Source organism: Furipterus horrens, unplaced genomic scaffold, assembly GCF_987537825.1.
Source record: "Furipterus horrens unplaced genomic scaffold, mFurHor1.1.pri manual_scaffold_3, whole genome shotgun sequence".
In the NCBI taxonomy this organism is placed as follows: Eukaryota; Metazoa; Chordata; class Mammalia; order Chiroptera; family Furipteridae; genus Furipterus; species Furipterus horrens.
Window position 1 is genome coordinate 37,993,378 of NW_028327173.1, and position 17,758 is coordinate 38,011,135.

Below are 17,758 nucleotides of genomic sequence, written 5' to 3' on the forward strand. Positions count from 1 at the left end.
ATTTTTCCTGATCTTTGTAATATGGAGGACTGTGATATTCTTGGACAGTGGACTCTGCATTCTTCCCAGTTTTCACATTTTAGGATTTTGTGTCTTTAAAAGTGGAAAGTCTTTGCATGTTGAGTCATTGTCATAGGTTGTACCTAGTGGGTTTTATATGTCCTTACCTGTAGCCATGTGACTTCTTGCAGTGCCCACCCCATCCCCCATGGAGGAGTGCATTTGCCTGAAGAGCCATGGTGTGGAAGGTTCATGTTCTCTTCTGCCATGAGAACACATTTCCCAGGCTGGGGCTGTTCCTTCAGCCTGGGTGCCAGAATGGTAAGACATATGGAGCAGAGCTACAGCAGCTGCCCTTCGGCCACTGATTGCAACATGAATGAGAAATAAATGTTTGTTGTAGTAACAGCACTGAGATTTTGGGGTTGTTTGTTACTACAACAAAGCTAACTAATACATCATTAAACTGAAACCAGCTGCTGTCCTTGAGATGGACTGCTGTGGGGTTTTGTGCTGTGTGCTTCCTTGTCTTTGAAAGGCAACTTGCTGTGGAATATTTACAAAGAACCATGCAGTTGTGGCCAGGAAGCTGAAGTTCAGCCTCCATCCGAAGCCTGGCTGAAGCCATACTGAGGCAGTTGTCCCTCACTTCCCAGCTACCGACTCCTGCTTGGTTCTCTTTGTAAGAACTCAGCCATTTTGTGTAAGAGGCCTGACATTAGTTAGCAATGACCCTAGCAGGCATTGTGACATTCAGTTAGCAACAACCCTATCAGGCATAGCAGGGTTCCCTGTAGCAGCTGCCTTCAGCCACCTCACTGTCTTGGGGCAAAGCAGGTTCCAGTGGGCCGCCTTACTCCTCTGTGAAACAGACTGATTACCCTGCCCAGATTGTACCATGAAAAATACATGCACCTGACAAGGGTCGTTCTATGACCTTCGTCCCATCATAAGGCTCCTGGCAGGCCAGGTCATCAACTTCTGTTCTCCTTTCCTGTCAGTCCCTGCCCATCCCTCCAGGTAGAGGTGAGGACAGAAGTGGAAGAGACTTAGAATGGCAAATTGTTAGACCAGAGGTAGGATCGTAATGGCTGTTGACTTGCTATGACTGTAAGGGACTGTGCTAGGAGCTGCCTTCATCTGTAAAATGTTTCACTATACCTACCTCATAGGTGTGTCTGTGGCATTTCTCTGCAGGTACTGTATCAAAGTGCTCAGTCAAGTGCCTGGCACATAATTATTCAATAACTAGCTCTTAAGCGATCCAGGTGTACATCTATGCAGACTGGTAACACTAGACCAGTGGTTCTCAACAAGCGTCATTGCACTGAGGGGACATTTGCTTATGTCTAGCGACCTTTTTCTTCATCACAACTTGGTGAGAATGCTACTGGCATCTAGTGAATTGAAGCCAGGGATGCTGCTAAATATTCTATAGTACCAGGATGCCCCCCGCCCCCCCACCAAATAAAGAACTGTCTGTCCCAAATTGTCAATACTAGTTTGAGAAATGCTGCACTAAACCTTCCACAAAGCTAGCTCTCAGTGGGCAGGGGCCAGATGGAGATTTGTCTGACACATAGTGGGAGCTCAGTGAGGATGAGTGTGCTGATGAATAAATGGATGAATGGAAAAAAATATATATCAAGTCCTGTTCCGAGGCACCACTTGTGCACACACTAGCATCCAAGCTCAAGCCCAGTGTGGCCCTCTTACACGTCCAGGAAGGCTCCTGGCCTGCCAAGGCAATGGGCTCTGCCTCCTCTGCTGCTATTCTCTTTGGTCTCCAGGAGAGTGGAACAGGCACAGATTTAGGAGCAGGCCTGCAAGGCAGGGCTCTCTGCAGGCTGCACAAGACTGGCACATGTACACCCCACTGCCAGACCCCACAAGTCAGGGTCAGGGTTTGCAGGGTGGGGGTGCAGGTGCAGATGCTTCCAGCTGAGCTCACCTGGGGTCACCCTGGCCACCTGCCCATGTCTGAGACTCCAGCAGAGCTGATTCAGAGCTCCTGCAAGGACTCAACCCTCCTCCACCTAATTTTACAGATGAGGAAATTGAGGTCCAGAGAGGAGGAGCAAGGCCAAGGCACCAGCATCCTTAGCATCCATGACTTGAGGCAGAGCTTTTTCACCCCTGAACATGTGATGGATGTGGGCCACGAAGTTGAACAAGGCATTGGTGGGAAGGGGTGAAGTGGGAGGCCTTTAAGCAAAGGCAAGGAGTCTTGAAGAGGCATATTCCAGGGGCAGTGCATAGGCTGGCCTGGCTTAGTAATAACAGCTGCCATCTACGGAACACTTAGAATGTCCCAGTCTTCTCGGAGCTTTATGTGAATGGCTCACTTAATCCTCCCAACACCTCTGGGAGGCAGGTAGTTTCACAGCACTGTTTAACTGATGAGAAAAGTAGCAGAGAATGACTAACTTGTCCAAAGTCAGCTAGCTAGTGAAAAGTATAGCCAGAACTTGAATTCAGGACTCCCTTAACCCTTCAGGAGACATTAATAGTAACAAGGCTGGCCCCTGCATTCAAGGACTTGGCAATAGGCTCAATGGCCCTTGTCTACTCACTCCAAGATTATGGTCAAGTCTTGGCATTCAGTCACACAATGTTCCCAACTTGTCTGCCTGGGTAGAAGAATCTACAGCCTGAAGAAACCCTTACCATAGCCCACAGTTGAACTCCATAGCACCTGACACCCTACCAATGGGGCTTCTGTCACCCCACAAAATTCCTAGGTGAGCCTAGTCAAGTTCTACCCTTGCAAATGGGACATCCTCAGTTAGCATTAACTGGTAAGTGCCTCCTCCTTGCTTTCTTGGTCCTGCACAGTTTTAATTAGCCAATGGCAATTAAGCTTTCACTATGGAAGCTCATAGCAGCCTTGAGAGCTGCAGGTTTAACAGGAGTGGACACCATGCCTACACTAAAGTGGTGACTGAATGTCCTGGCCCACATGCACCACCCGCCCACCTACTGTGTGCAAAGGGCTAACTGGTCTAACAAGGGCAGCTGCCACTTACCAATCAACTGCTCTGAGTTAGGCACTGTTGTCCCCATTTTACTGACCAGGAAGGGCTGGGAGTATGAGGAAGGTCATACCTGCACAAAGTCACATGGCTATCAAGTGGCCCAGGAAGTTGCTCTTGAGTCTCTAGTATGGGTCACTAAGATATAAGCCATTATTTTCAATTAAGTGAAGAACCTTGATTTTTTTCAAATGTTCCCTAAGTTTGCAATATCATAAAAATATTTTCCCATTTTCCACATTATAGAAAACTATCCACAATTATAAAAACTCTTCCTAACTCTAAGACAAAGCCTTACATGCCCTTGGAGGCATAACCATCCATTCTAAAAAGACATTCTGCCACTCTGGTGTACAAATGGAGGGTGGGAACTCTGTGAAGAGGCCTGGCACTCAGGTAGTTAAGGAAATGACAATTTCAACAGATTTCTGCAAGCTCCTTTATGGATAGCTCAGCAGGTGTTTCTTCCATTAAAACACAGAATATTAATGGAGCCCTGGATTTACATCCTGAGCTTGATTTATATGATGGTTTTATTATGCATCAGCCTTTGTCCCCAAGTATTAATTCTGCTAAATATTTCCCAGCAAGTTGCTGCTAGAGCTCCCCAAGGAATGAGCAATGATAATACAGCCTGTACCTGTTATTTTGCAAGCATTTCCATTTCATCAATTTATGGCAAGTGGTAACACTGGCAAGTTCAGGAAGGAGAAAAGGTACACAATTTGAATATTTCCATCTTTTCCTCTAAGGAGATGGAACCACTCCACAGGCATTACTTAGTTCTTGTTGGTGGCATTCCCAGGAAGGTTGTAAAGCATCACAAGAAAACAAGATCCAGGTCTGGAGATAAAGTTAGCAGCACCTGAGCTCCCATTGGGGGCACTCCTGAAGCCATCTGGTATGAGGGAAGTGTTTCCTGAGAGCAGTTCATATAAGTAAGCTCAGCCAACCTCCAGACAACACTAGGAGCTGGGTACCATTATCATGAGGGCTACTTACAGATGAAGAATCTGAAATATACAAAGGGCAAGTAATTTGTCTAAGGTCCTAGAGGTGAATCTACGATTATGTGTCTTCTGACCTTTCAACCAAATTATACTGCCCCTGGCTACTAGATGAAACACTGGCTTAATAATCAGGACACCTAGGTTTCAGTTCAACTTGACCTTGGGCAAATCACTGCACTCCTTGTATTTGTCTGCGTTGGAAAGTATCTGTTTCATACTTACAAGGCTTTTCTATATCAAAGGCTGATCCAGCCAGACCTCTCAATACAATGAGATCAACTGGAAGAAGCCCAATTTAGGGATGTGGCCTTTTGCCAGTCAGATGGTATGTGGCTGGTGAATTCCCACGGCAGGCCTGTTTCCCATCTGTGAAGGTTGGACAGGGAGACACCAAGTAGTCCTTCTGCTCTAAAGTTCCGTAGTTCTACATCCTCAAATCATTCTATAATTTGCACATTTATGAGTCAAAAATTAATTGGTTTTTAAAAGTGCCAGCCTTCCATACATATGATTATAGACACAAATTTAAATATATATATATATATATATATATATATATATACCCATTTGCACAAATTCTAATTTCTCACCTATTTTAGGCAAATTTGGTTAGACAGAAATAATTGTTTTATTTGCTGAAATCACTTTTGTGCAGGCAGAGGCCATGTGGTGTGGTGGGGGGGGCAGAGGTTTTGGTCAATACTTGGATTCTAGCTCTGATACTGAAGAACTGTGCATCCTTCAGTAAGTTGCTTAAACTTCAGATTGCTCATTGGTAAACTGAGAGTAACAGCACCTCCCCTGCACAGTCTCAAGGTCTGAAAACAGTGTATAAAAGGGCCTCATAGCACAGTGGCACATGGCAAGCCCCCAACAAATAAATGACCAGACCATGAAAAGCAGAGCTCACATTAGTCTAATAACGTACAACCAAAATCACTCAAAGAAACACTCAACTACAAAGTGGGCTCAGAGAAGGCGGCTACCACACAAAAGGAGCTCTCTCGATGGACTCTGCGCATCAGCATTGTCCAGGAGCTTTAAAATTCCTGACACCTGGCCACACTCGTCCTTAAGAAGAACCTCGCTCTGGGTGGGACCCAGGTGGTTCCAATGTTCAGCCAAGGTTAAGCGCCCGTGCCTCACAGTCCAGCCTTTTCTAGGTTTGCTGTCAGAATCTGCATCTCCTGGCCTGAGTGCTGGGCCTGCGCTCGTGGCAGGCCTGGGAGTCATTAGGGCTTGGCACATGCAGTAATTAGGAAACCTGACGGTGTGTGCTTGGGGTGGGGTTACTCTAGCAGTAACCAGCTCCTGGGAAGCTGGCCAAGACAAGAACTGCAGTACACTTGGAATCTGCCTAGGACCCTGGTCCTGGGGAGCTGACCATCAACAAGAGGCTGGCCCACCAAACAAGGAGCTGGGTGGCCCCGAACAAGAAGGAATTGCCATCAGGACTGAACAGGAGGGTGCTAGGAAGCCAGACAGAAAACCACTTCCAGGAGCCATCAGGTGCATTTTTAGGAGGTGGTGGCTTTGACCTTGCCCTTGTTCGATTCCTGTTAGATTTGGACGAGACCCTAATCTGGTGAGTAGGAGCAACAAAAGCAGGCGGCACTACAGTAGTGGCTCAAGTCTAATCCTAGTTTTCCACACACTTCAGGCAGAGACCTTAAGATTCACCCCTGCCATGGCTCTAGAATCCAACTCTGCACCGAGGACAGGGCCACCACGGCACTCAAAGCCTGCTGTCCCCAGTGTGTGTGGGAAGAAACAGTTTAAAACACATTTTTCCAGACACCCATTTGTTTTTTCTCCTTTTGGAATGGGAAGTAGAAATGGTAGAAAAAGAAAGTGAAGACTCTCAAGACAAGATACCACTACAATATTAAGATGGTAGATGTCACCACTGTTTCAAATGAATGTGCAAAGCTTATCCCACTATTTTTGACTTTATTTAATCAATACAGCGTGATTTCAATGCAGAGCCACCTCAATAGATCCAGATCTATTGGGGCCATTAGCTTATTACATCAACTTTCTGTGTCGCTTAGACTAAGGAGGACCAGAGGACTCATATCTGTTTGTCATGAACCTCTTGTGGAACCAGCCAGTGCCAGACAGCTATTAAGGACTTTATAGATCTAGGTCCATTTTCTTATGTCACAGATGGGGAAACTGAGGCCCCAGTAGGGGAGAGGACATGTTCAAGTGGAGGAGGGCCATATGCAGCAAGTAGCCTGGACTATGGAGCCGGGGGGGTGCTCTGGCCATCAGCCACTCCCACCTTACACAAGGGAACTCAGCTGAGACCAGGGAAATGGCTTGCTTCAGGGCCAAGATGAGTAGTCTGCCCTTTCTTGCCTCCCTGCCTCCTAACAGAAGCTTCCACAATGAGATGTAAAAGGAATGGTATGTGGCAGCATGGCCCGTCCAGAGGAAGGGACCAAGTTAATGACTTTAAATACAAATAATTTGAATAAATGACTAGATAAAAATTGGTGTCCCTAACATGTGCTCACCTTCCATGAGCTGCCCTGTTTCTGGAGACCAGCCCCAGAAAGGAGTTTAAGAAAGGCAGCATTGGAATGAACTCCAAGGCTTCGAAATGGGGCACGGGTGGCCTGGGAGCATTTAGACAACCTGCACTTGGTTCAGTAATTCCATGACTGCTTCTTTGGTGAGGAAGACCACCTCACTGGTGTTCTGGCACCAAACCTCAAAACGGGCAGGGTCCTCCAGGGCCCTCTTGCCGGCGATGATCACAAAGGGGTAGCCAAACTTGTTGGCATCTTTCAGTCTATTTCCAATAGTCAGATGGGTCCTGTCGTCCAGCAGGACCTCCCCACGAAGCTGCGGTACTGCCTCTGTGATGTGGTCATATAGGTGCCCTGTGAGCTCTGCAGCCGCCTCCTCTTTACTGCCTTTTTTGGGGGGGATGAGGCAGACTTGGTAAGGAGCCAGGAGGCCAGGCCAGCGAATGCAGTCTTCTGTAGAGAGAAGCTCAATGGCAGCAGCCAAGATCCGTGTCACACCCAACCCATAACACCCCATTTCAGCCAGGGATGGTTGGCCATGGACGTTAATGAACTGGGCATTGAAAATGGAGGAGTACTTGGTGCCCAGGTAAAATGTGTGCCCCACCTCAATGCCTTTGGTTTCGGTCAGTGGTCCCTGGCAAGCAGGGCAGTTCGTTTGTGATGAGTCTAGTGTCTCCTTGTTGGCCGAGAAGCTGCATCTGGGACAGACTGCAAGTCGGTCCTCTCCAATATCCACTGGTAGCTGGAACTCGTGAGACATCGTGCCCCCGATGCTGCCCACGTGTGCCTGGACCTTGACACACCGCAGTCCCAGCCTGTCAAACAGACTGCCATAGGCATCACACACCAGGCTGTAGGTCTGCCGGGCAGCTTCTGGGGAGGAGTCGAAGGTGTACATGTCCTTCATGTAAAACTCTCGGCCACGGAGAAGACCAAAGCGAGGCCGGGGCTCATCCCGAAACTTCCTTGTCACCTGATACAGCAGGAACGGGAGCTGCTTGTAGGAGAGTGTCTTCTGGGAGGCAACCAGGGCTGTAATGGCTTCCTCATGAGTTGGTCCTAAGCAGTATTCCTTGCCGTGTCTGTCTCTAAGTCTTAGCAGCTCCTTGCCCATCAAGTCCCACCGGTTGGTGGCTCGCCAGAGCTCTGCTGGGCTAAGGCTGGGCATGTTGACCTTCTGCCCACCAATGGCCTGCATCTCCTGGTCTATCACCCGCACCAGCTTCTCCAAGGCACGAACGGTATAAGGCAGGAGGTGGTAACAGCCAGAGCTTGCAGGGTGGATCAGGCCGACCTGCAGCATTAGCCGCTGGCTCTTACAAGTCAGGTCACCAGATCTTCCCTCCAGTGAGAGCGCCTGGTCTTCCCGGAGGTTCTGAGGCTGGAACATTTGGGACAGCGCCAAGCGCTTCCCACTCCCTGGGGCACAGTAGTGAAACCTGCGGGGAATGTACCCAGAGAGCTGGTGGGTGCAGGTGGCCAGGGTGGGCAGTGCTCTGCATCTTGTCAGCAGCCCTTCCATGACACCATGGCACAGGGAAGCACTTGTGCCTGCAGAAAAATGAGTCGTGCAGAAATAAGTGTTAACTGTGTCTGACGCCATGAAATGGCCAGCTCAGTGTGTCCTCCAACAAACTTGTACGACAGCCACTGATTCTGCAGACAAAAACCCTTTCATTTCTAGTATCTTTGCAGATTCAAGTTCTACTGCTCTTACTGCCATGTAAAAAAAAAAAAATTAGCATTTTCCCACTTATAAAAATGTAAGAGCATACTGTAGAGACATGAGCAGGTACCAAAGGCACAAGCTCCGACACCAGGCAGCCTGGCTTCCAGGAGGGCTGCCTGCTGACAGTGCCCTGTGTAGCTTGGGGCATGTGACTTAACCCCTCTGTGCTCAGTTTCTTCATATGTAAAATGGTAGTAATATTAGACCTACCTTATAGGTAGGGAATTTAGAAGAGTTATAAAGTTATAGAACAGTATCTGGCATATTCTATGAGCTCAATCATTGTTTTCTATTATTATTATAGAAAACTGGAGGGAAAAGAAACAAATAAAAAAAGAAAAGGAAAGCAACTACAATTCCTCGGTTCAAAGACAACCGCAGCTGATGACCCCTTATCTTTTTTGTCAGCCTTGTCCCTTGCCCACCTTCCATAAAATGTCAAATGTCTTGTGCTCCTCCCTCCTCTCATACACACTCCCTGGTAAGGCCGCATGCTAATGGCTCCCGGTCAACATTTCCACCTCGTGTATGTCTCTCAAGCTTCAGATCTACCTATCCAAATGCCTCCTGGAGAACACACTGCACTTCTAACTCGGCACCCCAGAAGGATCTCAGCACCTTTCCCCTAGACCTGCCCCGCCTCCAGTGCTGCCTATCACTGAATGGCACTGCAGGCCACCCTTCGCCCAAACCAGAAACATGAGTTCCATCCACTCCATCCCCCATGTCTCACATACACCAACCCCTTGGCCCTGTCATTCCTTCTTCACTTGCTGTTCAATCTACTCCTTCTCTCCACCTCCGCAGCCTCCGCCCAGGTCCAGGCCACCATCATCTCACCTGCTTATTGCATCAGCCTCCTCCCTGGGCTCCCAGCTTCCACCCCGTCCTTCTCCAATCCCATTCTCCACGCTGCAGCCATAGGGGACACTTCTAAAACGCCTAACAGTTTTTCTTGCGTAAAGCCCTGCAATGGCTTCCTGCTACCTTTAGAATCGGATCTGAGCTTCAGACCTTTACGGTGCCACGGCCCCCTTGAGCTGGTTGCTGCTCCTCTGGCCTCATCTCACCATCGCCCTCTCCATGTTCCAGCTGCACCATGCTCTCTTTTAAACACATTGTCTCCCTTACATACCAACCCCTACCCATCCTCCAGGCCTCAGGATTACCATGCTGTCCTCTAGGACTCCTTCCTTGTCCCACTCCCTGCATTCCAAAGACCAACATGTCCTGCAGCAGCTGACTTGCCCCTACCGAACTCCACTCACTCTTTGGAGTTACAGTGGTACCTCAGTACTCGTCAGCTTCAGAACTCCTCAAATTCATTGCATTTTAATGAGAAAAAATATTTCGGCGTTTGAAGCTTGCTCGCCACTTGTTGCACTTGCTAGAAATTGAGAGTCACGATGCCACTCCACAAGAGAAAATGCTTCATCAATCACCGCCTGCTTGCCACTCACTGGAATGAATTAATGATGAGTACCGAGGTACCACCGAACTGCTCAATTGAGCTGCCTGTCTTCCCCCAACGCTCTGCTCTGTGCAGGCAAAGGTCACATCTAACCTGCTCTCCACTCAGCATACAGCAGGGGCTTACTGGACATCATCTGATGAATGAGCATGTAGGCTTCTCTATGATTTTACCAAACAGTCACACATTTCATTGACTGACTACATCAAGAACAATTCTTCTACTATCAGAGAATTGTTGGTTTTCTCTTTTATACATAATCTACAATGAACAGAAAGTTTTATTTTGTTATATATTTGTAAGAGGATTTTCAGGAATGAAATTACTGAGTCAAAGGGTATAAACTTCCAAGGTTCTTGACTTATATTGTCAAATTTAGTGAATGCCTCTGATTTTCAGCATATCCCATGGAGTGAAGCTCTTCTGCAGGGTTACTGATCCGCCTCAGTTCTGGGAAGCTGGAATTCCCATGTGGTTACCTCTAGCTTTCAGCCTCAAGTCCTCCAGCTGGTCCTCTCCAACCTCAGGCAGCACCATCCATTGTCCCTGCACCCTATACAGATATTATCACTTTCTATGTAGTCTATGACCTGAAAAAGGTTGGGAGGCAACAGTACAGAGTCCTAGTGTGACTGCCTGAAGTATGGGTCCTGTAGGCAAGGAACATGTGGTTCACACCTGACTCCATCACTTGAGGTTCCACCTCAAGCCAGTGGCCCGGGCTGGAAATGCCTTCATCCTTGGCTCCTCCTAAAGCAAATGAGTCTGTCCGCAATATTTCTCTCAAGTCCACCCCTTCCTTTCTGACCCTTACTGCCTCAGCCTTAGGTTAATCCCTCAATACCACATTACATTATAGGAGACCAGTGGTTCTGAAACTTGAGAGCATCACATTCACCTGAAGGGCTTGTTAAAACACCAACAGTGGGCCTCACCCCACAGTTTCTGACTTAACAGGTCTGGGGTGTAGGCAGAGAACCTGTATTCTTAGGAAGTTCCCAGGTGATGCTGATGTTGCTGGTCGAGGGACCACACTGGGAAAACCACAGCAGAAGCATACAGAGTGGGTGAACGGTGGGCAGTAACCATGCCTACTTTGTTCCAAGTTATATCTGCAATATCCAGCCTGGTGTCAGGATACAGTGGACACTCTAAATAAATGTCTACCAATGAATGAACTGAACGATTCTTGATTCCTGTCTGTCCAGTCTCCATATTATAATCACTCCTGTTTATAATCTCAAATGGCCCCTCATCATAATTTTCTCAGAACAGTACCAAAGCCTCTTCATACTTTGATCCCAACACATCTCTTCCAGCTTATCCTACCACTCCCCTAACATGCCCCAAATTGCTCATCATTCCTAGAATAGGCCATCTTCAATCCAGCAACTCCAATTCATCAAAACTCACTTATTTTAAGAAGCCTTCTCCAACCCTTCCAAATAGATAGTCAGTTTCTTCTCTGTGTTCCCACGGCACACACCTCTTCATAGTACTGTATTGGAATAATTTTCAAACATGGTTTTGGATTAACTGCTGAGTGCCAGGCATTGGGAGTGAACAATATTTCATGCCCTATTCTGCCATTAAACTATGGGTTCACGAGGTTTTCTGCAATTTTAGGTTTCAGGGCCTATGGAAACGCCTAATAGGCTATTATTCATAATGTTTGCTTACCAAACATATTAGTAAATGAAGAGCAAAGTGAAGGGGTGCAATGGGAAATTATCTGGATAGTTAAAATAAGCGCCTTAAGCCCTCTGTCCTCAGATCCCTCAGCTTACGCCAACAGGAGAATAAATACATCTCAATTTTTCCACGGACAATAGAAAGCAATATAATAACTAATGTGTCTTGCACCTCATATTCGGGTAAAGACACTCTGAGTCATTTGACCATTCAATACATTTTTATAGAGCATCTGCTCTGTCCTTCCAGCATAGGCCCTTTTTTAGGTTGATTCACAATGGCCCTGCAATCCAAGCAGGAAAGCTATGCATAAAGTGCTGGTAACAGTGTTTGGTGTATCATAAGTGCCATAAAGTGTTTGCTATTATCATTAGGTCCGACTCACAGAGAGGGAGGCTCAGAAATGTGAAGTCATTGTATCAAGCGACTCGGCAGATGAGCCCAGGACTACATCTGGAGGCTAAGCCCCTGCCTCCAGTTCCCACGAAGTCTCCATCACGGACGGTGCTGCATAAAACAGCAACAGAACCCAAAACTTCGTTCTAACAACTGGCTCTGCCGTCACTGCTGGTGACACGGTCAAATGACTCCACTTTCCAGACCTGTTTTTCCATCTGTAAAATAGGAAGATGGGCTCAGCCCCCAGGTGATCCCCGACGGTCTTTCCAGGGCTGGCATTTGTAGGAACACCGTGACACTCACTCCCAACAACCTGAGGTAGACAACGGAGGAAGTCCTGGCCTCAATTTTCCACGGAGGAAACTGAGACCAGGAGACAACTATTACCCAAAAATTTATGTGACTGTGACACTGTTCCAACTCAAAGACGGGATGCACGTGGGAAAACAGTATCCACACCCAGAGACCTCTCTTCATTCTGCCGCCTTCCACCCCGGCCCCCCGACCCTCCGACCCCCCGATGCGCCGCCGGCTCCTCAACCTTCGCTGTAACCCACGCTCACCAACTGCAGCCCCAGCCAACGGCACCCACAAGCCCGCCAGGCCCGGCCAGTACGCCTGCGCCGGGAGCTAGCGGTGTGGGGAGTACCCTCCAAAGCACCACCTCCCGCTTTCCTAGCCAATCACAAGCCGAGATTAGAAGACTAGTCCCACCCAACTTGTAGACAAGTGACGGGTTTTCCGGAAGCTCAGCCAAGGAGAGAGAACTCCGCTCTAGCAGCACTGAGTAAATCCAGGAAGTGCTCTCTAGGATACATGGAGGTGTAACTCTATGGTCAAGGCCTTTCCCGCCCCCCCCCCACCAACCCCCCCCCCCCCGCCCCCGGGTTTTGAATCTGGTGTTCCCGCTCATGACCAGGAGCTCGCCCCACTCTCGGACTAGGAGAAGCGCGGGCAGTAGTGTAACCATGACAACAATGCACCATGTTTAAAATCTAGCCTATTATGTAACAGGCTTTCAATTTAAATAAATTAAAGGTTTTTAAATAATTGGAAAAAGGCAGACTTTAAGACACTAAATCAAATTTTCACTCGAAATATTTTTTGAGCAGCTACTATGTACCAGCCACTGTTGTAGAAATTGGGAATGGTGAACAGAACCAAACAAAATTCCTTGTATTCAATGCTGCTTACATTCTAGTCGATAAACAAATACAGTGAAACTTAAAGGGATGCCAAAGAACTCAGTAATTAAGAGAAGTGGTGTTTTAATGAAATTAATTTAAAAATTAATGCAAAGTCCATGGTGAACAAATTGTCAAAATTTTATAAGGCCCTAGCTGGTGTGGCTCAGAGGATTGAGCGCTGGCCTGCAAACCAATGGGTTGCCGGTTCGATTCCCAGTCAGCACACATGCCTGGGTTGTGGATCTGGTCCCCAGTTGGGTGCTCATAAGAGGCAACCACACATTGCTGTTTCTCTCCCTCTGTTTCTCCCTCCATTCCCCTCTCTCTGAAAATAAGTAAATAAAATCTTAAAAAATACATAAAATAAAATAGGATAATCAAGAAAGCCTCATTGAGAAGGTCACATTTTAGCAAAGACCTGAAGGAGATAAGAGCTTTGCAGATATCCAGGGAAGAATGTTCCAGACACTGGGCACAACAAGTGCAAATGTAATGAGGCGAGAGCTACATATCATATAACTCTACCTATGTAATAACAGCTATAGTTTATTGAGTGCTTAAAATGTACCAGGCCCCATGCAATACACTGGTGATTCTGATAGTGGCTCCAAGAACCTCTCAGCGCACCCAGGATCTGCCAGGAAAAACAGCGCGGTCAGTGGTGTAATGGGAGCTGAGAAACCTCCTATGGGAATGCCAGGGAGAAGGGTTTCACTGAGGAGGTGAGCTTTGAGGTGAGCCTGAAGGATGAATGGGGTTTACCAGGACAAGAATGGCAGTGGGAGTAGAGCAGAATGTCCAGGCAGAGGGGCTGTAGGGACACTCATTGGCATGGAATCAGGAAATGACAAGCAGGTGTGAAGGAAGCATGGGGTGTGGTAGGGTTTACACCTTCTGTTCTCACCACTCCTAACACAGTGCTTGACACATAGGCCGAAGCAATGGTTCTCATCCTTGATTGCACTGGAATCTCCATAAGCACCCAGTCTCAGCCCTGAGAGGCTGGTTAGTGATCTGGGTGGGTCTGGGCATCAGTACTTTATAGTCCCTCCGGTGATCGATCCTACTATGCAGCCAGGTTTGGATCTACTGGCCTTAAGAAAAGACACTAGACTACTGTGTGGGGGATTGGGGAAATGGCAGATGTGTGGTATCATCTCAGTCTCACAGCTGAGGAAATCACAGCTTGGGTGGGCCATACAACTGCTATTTGCCCAACCAAGCTGGGAGTCCAGACAGAGCTGGGCTGGACCTGAGCTCTTTTGAGTTAAGGGTGTGGCTTGGCCTCTGCAGCCCACCATTATGGTTGAGGTTTTCCCCAAGGAGTGCAGTCCCAAAGGTTTTACTGAGGCACTATTCCCCACACTTGCTCCTTGTAGGCGGGAGATGAATAATCTTTGGTACATTTTGGGATCCAAAGTAGCCTTATAGTTCTCCCTCCTTCTTATGCACATTATTACATCGCTTCCAATCCTAGAAAAGCCAGCTTCCTTCCTCTGCACCCTGAGGTGTTAATTATTTCTCAATTAGCAGTTCCCAGGCTGTAGAGTATAATGGTGTGGAGAGGCCTAATGACTTGCTGTGTTTATACACCCCACATCTTCAGAGCACTTTACCAATGGTAGCTAATTAATGCTCACGACACCCTTGGGAGACAGGCTGAGAACTGCCGCATTTTACTTCAAGTTTGCAGGAGGCTCTACAGCCTAGAGCTGCAGAGCCTGCTCAAGCCAGCCATGGTCAGAGTAAATTTGTTCCCCAGTGAGGATGCCGGGTGGTGGAGACCCAGAATGTAACCCTATTGCTGCTAGGAACTTGTTGTGTGACATGTCAATCAGTCAGTTGATCAGTCATTTATTGGGTGCCTTGATTTACAGAGTTCATTCATGGTGAAAACTCCACAAGTGCCCTAAAACAGAAAATACCTCGCACAAACAAATTATTCATTGTTATTTAAAACAAAACAAAAGAAAAAGATCCTACACTTGCCTTGGAGTCCCCCAGCTCTGGGGACATACTATGCGCTTAATGGTTTCTCTTGGCCCCTGGCCAGACTGGGAGCCCCTGAGGCAGGCATGGGTTTTGCTCTTTTCTGTACCTTGAACACAAAGCCTGGCTCAGATGGGGGATTAGCAAAAGGATTTTTTTTCATTTTTTGTTTTGTTTTAATATATCAATCAATAAATGAATGGATGGATTGTCTCTCCCTCAGGTTGGAGCTCCTCTGAGGACACACTGTGTCATTCCTGCATCCAGAGCCCATGCTGGGCACAGAGAGGGGCTCCAAATGTGCGCTGAATGAACAGGTAAAGGCAGAGTTAATGGTGAACTTGCTGACCTCAAACTGCTCTTAACCTCCTGGAAAGACAACTAAGGCTTGAAAAGGTTGGTTAGCTCATCTATGGTCAACACCACTAGTCAAGGGGGAGAAAAAAAATTAACCTCCAAGTGTATTTGATGCACAGCCTGATCTCTGCACTCAGAGCCTCCAGTGGCAACTTATTTGTATCAAACGTGCTGACCCATAAGCAAAATTATGGGAGCCATCACGCAAACAGTCTTTCTGGTTGGGTCCCCTTTGTCTGGAGACCTGACCTTTAGAACCCCACTCAAGTCACCCTCTTTGGTAAGCCTTTCTTGAAGTCCTCACATGCAAGGACTCCATTCTCCTCAGAATTTTTGTCTGAGTTTCTCATCTGGCCCATTCACTCTTGGAGGTGTGTGACAGCTGACTGTGTACATTCGACGGGGCAAACAGGCCTGAATGCCAATCCCTGCTTTGCCACCCACTTACTATGTGCCTGTGGGTAAGATACTCAGCCTCCCTGAAGCTCAGATGCCTCATCTGTAGAATAGTAGTGACATCTTCCCTTTGGAATTGTGATGAAGATGAAAGGAGCTGGCCCCCATAAGGGCTCAGCACAGTGCCTGACACTCAGTTGGTCATGCAGGACACGCAAAAAGTTCTTCTTCACCCCCACAGGCTGCAAGCTCTCAGAGGGAGGACCCATGTCCTGTTCACCTTTGGCCTGCCATAATAAACCTGATTACTATGTAAAAAGACTTTGCACAGAGTAAATCTCAATTGTACATAGTAAATTTCAATTGTATGTAGTAAATCTTAATACCTATTTGCTGAATCAATGGCTTTCTACTTAATTCTCTCAATTCTTAAGAATGAACTGCTAAAAATTCAACCAAACAAAACCTCAGCAACGGTTAATCTGGTGGCCAACATCTCCTTTTTGAGCACCTGCTTCGTGTTAGCTCTGCAGAACCCTGGGCACAGCCAGAAGTAGCCTGGGGTAGAGCATAAGTGCCCTGGGACTGAGGAAATGGTCAAACGTCTGTGAGTTCTGGGTGTAACTTTGGTTTATCTGGGCACTGCATTTGGAAGGATGATGGAAATGGAGTTCCTTTCAACACGCCTCTGCCTTTTCTCTTTGGTGCAAGATTTGGGTGAGCCGGTGGCTTAGGGAGAGGGATGCAGCATTTGGATCCAGATCCGGGTTTGCTTTTCAGGTCCAGCACTTACTGGCTGTGTGACTTGGGGCAAGGGACTAGACCTTTCTAGTCTTTGGCTGTATGAAGAGGTCAGTAACCTCCTTGAAATGTGTGAAGAGCAAGCAAACAACATTACAAAACGTTGTAAACTGGAAGTTCTTTATAAATATTGGAAATATATTAAATATATTCAGATCATTCTTTTGTAAGGTTAAATGTGTAATGAGAAGATGACTTTTAAGTAATTAGATGAGATTATGTATGCAAAGCACTTGAAGGGCACCTGGTACTTAGTGCTCAGTATAAAATTAACTTTGTTAATATTCCAGTATAGCTCTTGCATTTGCCACTCCTCTATCCGGTGGCTCTTTTCTGCCATGTCCACATGGCTCACTCCTTCACCTACTGCATGTCTCTGCTCCAACGTCAACTTCACAGTCAGGACTTCCTGACACCCAGTTTTTCACAGCAATCCCCACTGCTACCTGCCTTCCCCCAGAAGATTCCTGAGACTCCTTACCTGCTTAATTTTTCTCCATAGCATTTATCACCATTTAACATACTAAATATCTTACTTAGGTTTTGATTTAGTTGTTTTAGCTCTCCCCTCACCCCAGTAAAATTCAAACTCCGTCCAGGAGGGTAGGGCTTTTGTTTGTTTTGTTCACTGCAGCATCCCCAGTGCCCAGACCAAGGGCACCGAAGTTTTTCTAAAGGGGCCACTCAATATCTTATGCCTTGCAGGATATACTGTTTCTGCACAAACTACTCAACTCTGTTATAGCCTGAAAGCAGCCATAGAAGTATGTCAACAAATGAACATTACTGTGTTCCAATAAAACTTTATTCACCAAAACAGACGGCAGGCCGAATTTGGCCTGTGGGTCATAGTTTGCCAATCCTTGGCCTAGATCATTGCCTATCACATTATAAATGTTCAATAAATTTTTTTGAATAAACTAATTAGTGAGTAAATGAATGAATGACCACAAGACACCTTGTACAGTGCCTGGTGCACAGCTGGTACTCAATAAGTGCAAATTCCTTTCTATTTTATATTGTCAAATGAACTCACAAGAGTCTGAAGGCTTTGATAGAAATAAATGATAAAGACTTACTCAAGGGTCTTTGAATTTGCACACTATGAACACAGCTAGGCAAAAACTCCCAAGTGTTTGAAGAAGAAATTAAGGCTAA

The 17,758-nt window shown here is 46.9% G+C and overlaps 1 protein-coding gene across 1 annotated transcript; it reads right to left on the reverse strand.

Annotated features, from left to right (window-relative positions):
• Positions 1–5,972: 5,972 nt before the first annotated feature.
• PARS2 (prolyl-tRNA synthetase 2, mitochondrial) lies at positions 5,973–12,501 on the reverse strand. The gene is made up of 2 exons (XM_090269528.1): positions 12,434–12,501; positions 5,973–8,130 (listed from the first exon to the last, which is right to left on the reverse strand). Exon 2 carries the CDS (start codon positions 8,099–8,101, stop codon positions 6,674–6,676), a length of 1,428 nt encoding a protein of 475 aa, XP_090125654.1. The 5' UTR covers positions 8,102–8,130; positions 12,434–12,501; the 3' UTR covers positions 5,973–6,673.
• Positions 12,502–17,758: the final 5,257 nt, after the last annotated feature.

Coding starts and splice junctions, on each gene's coding strand:
- PARS2 (XM_090269528.1), bottom strand. CDS start 8,101: ATGGAAGGGCTGCTGACAAGATGCAGAGCACTGCCCACCCTGGCCACC.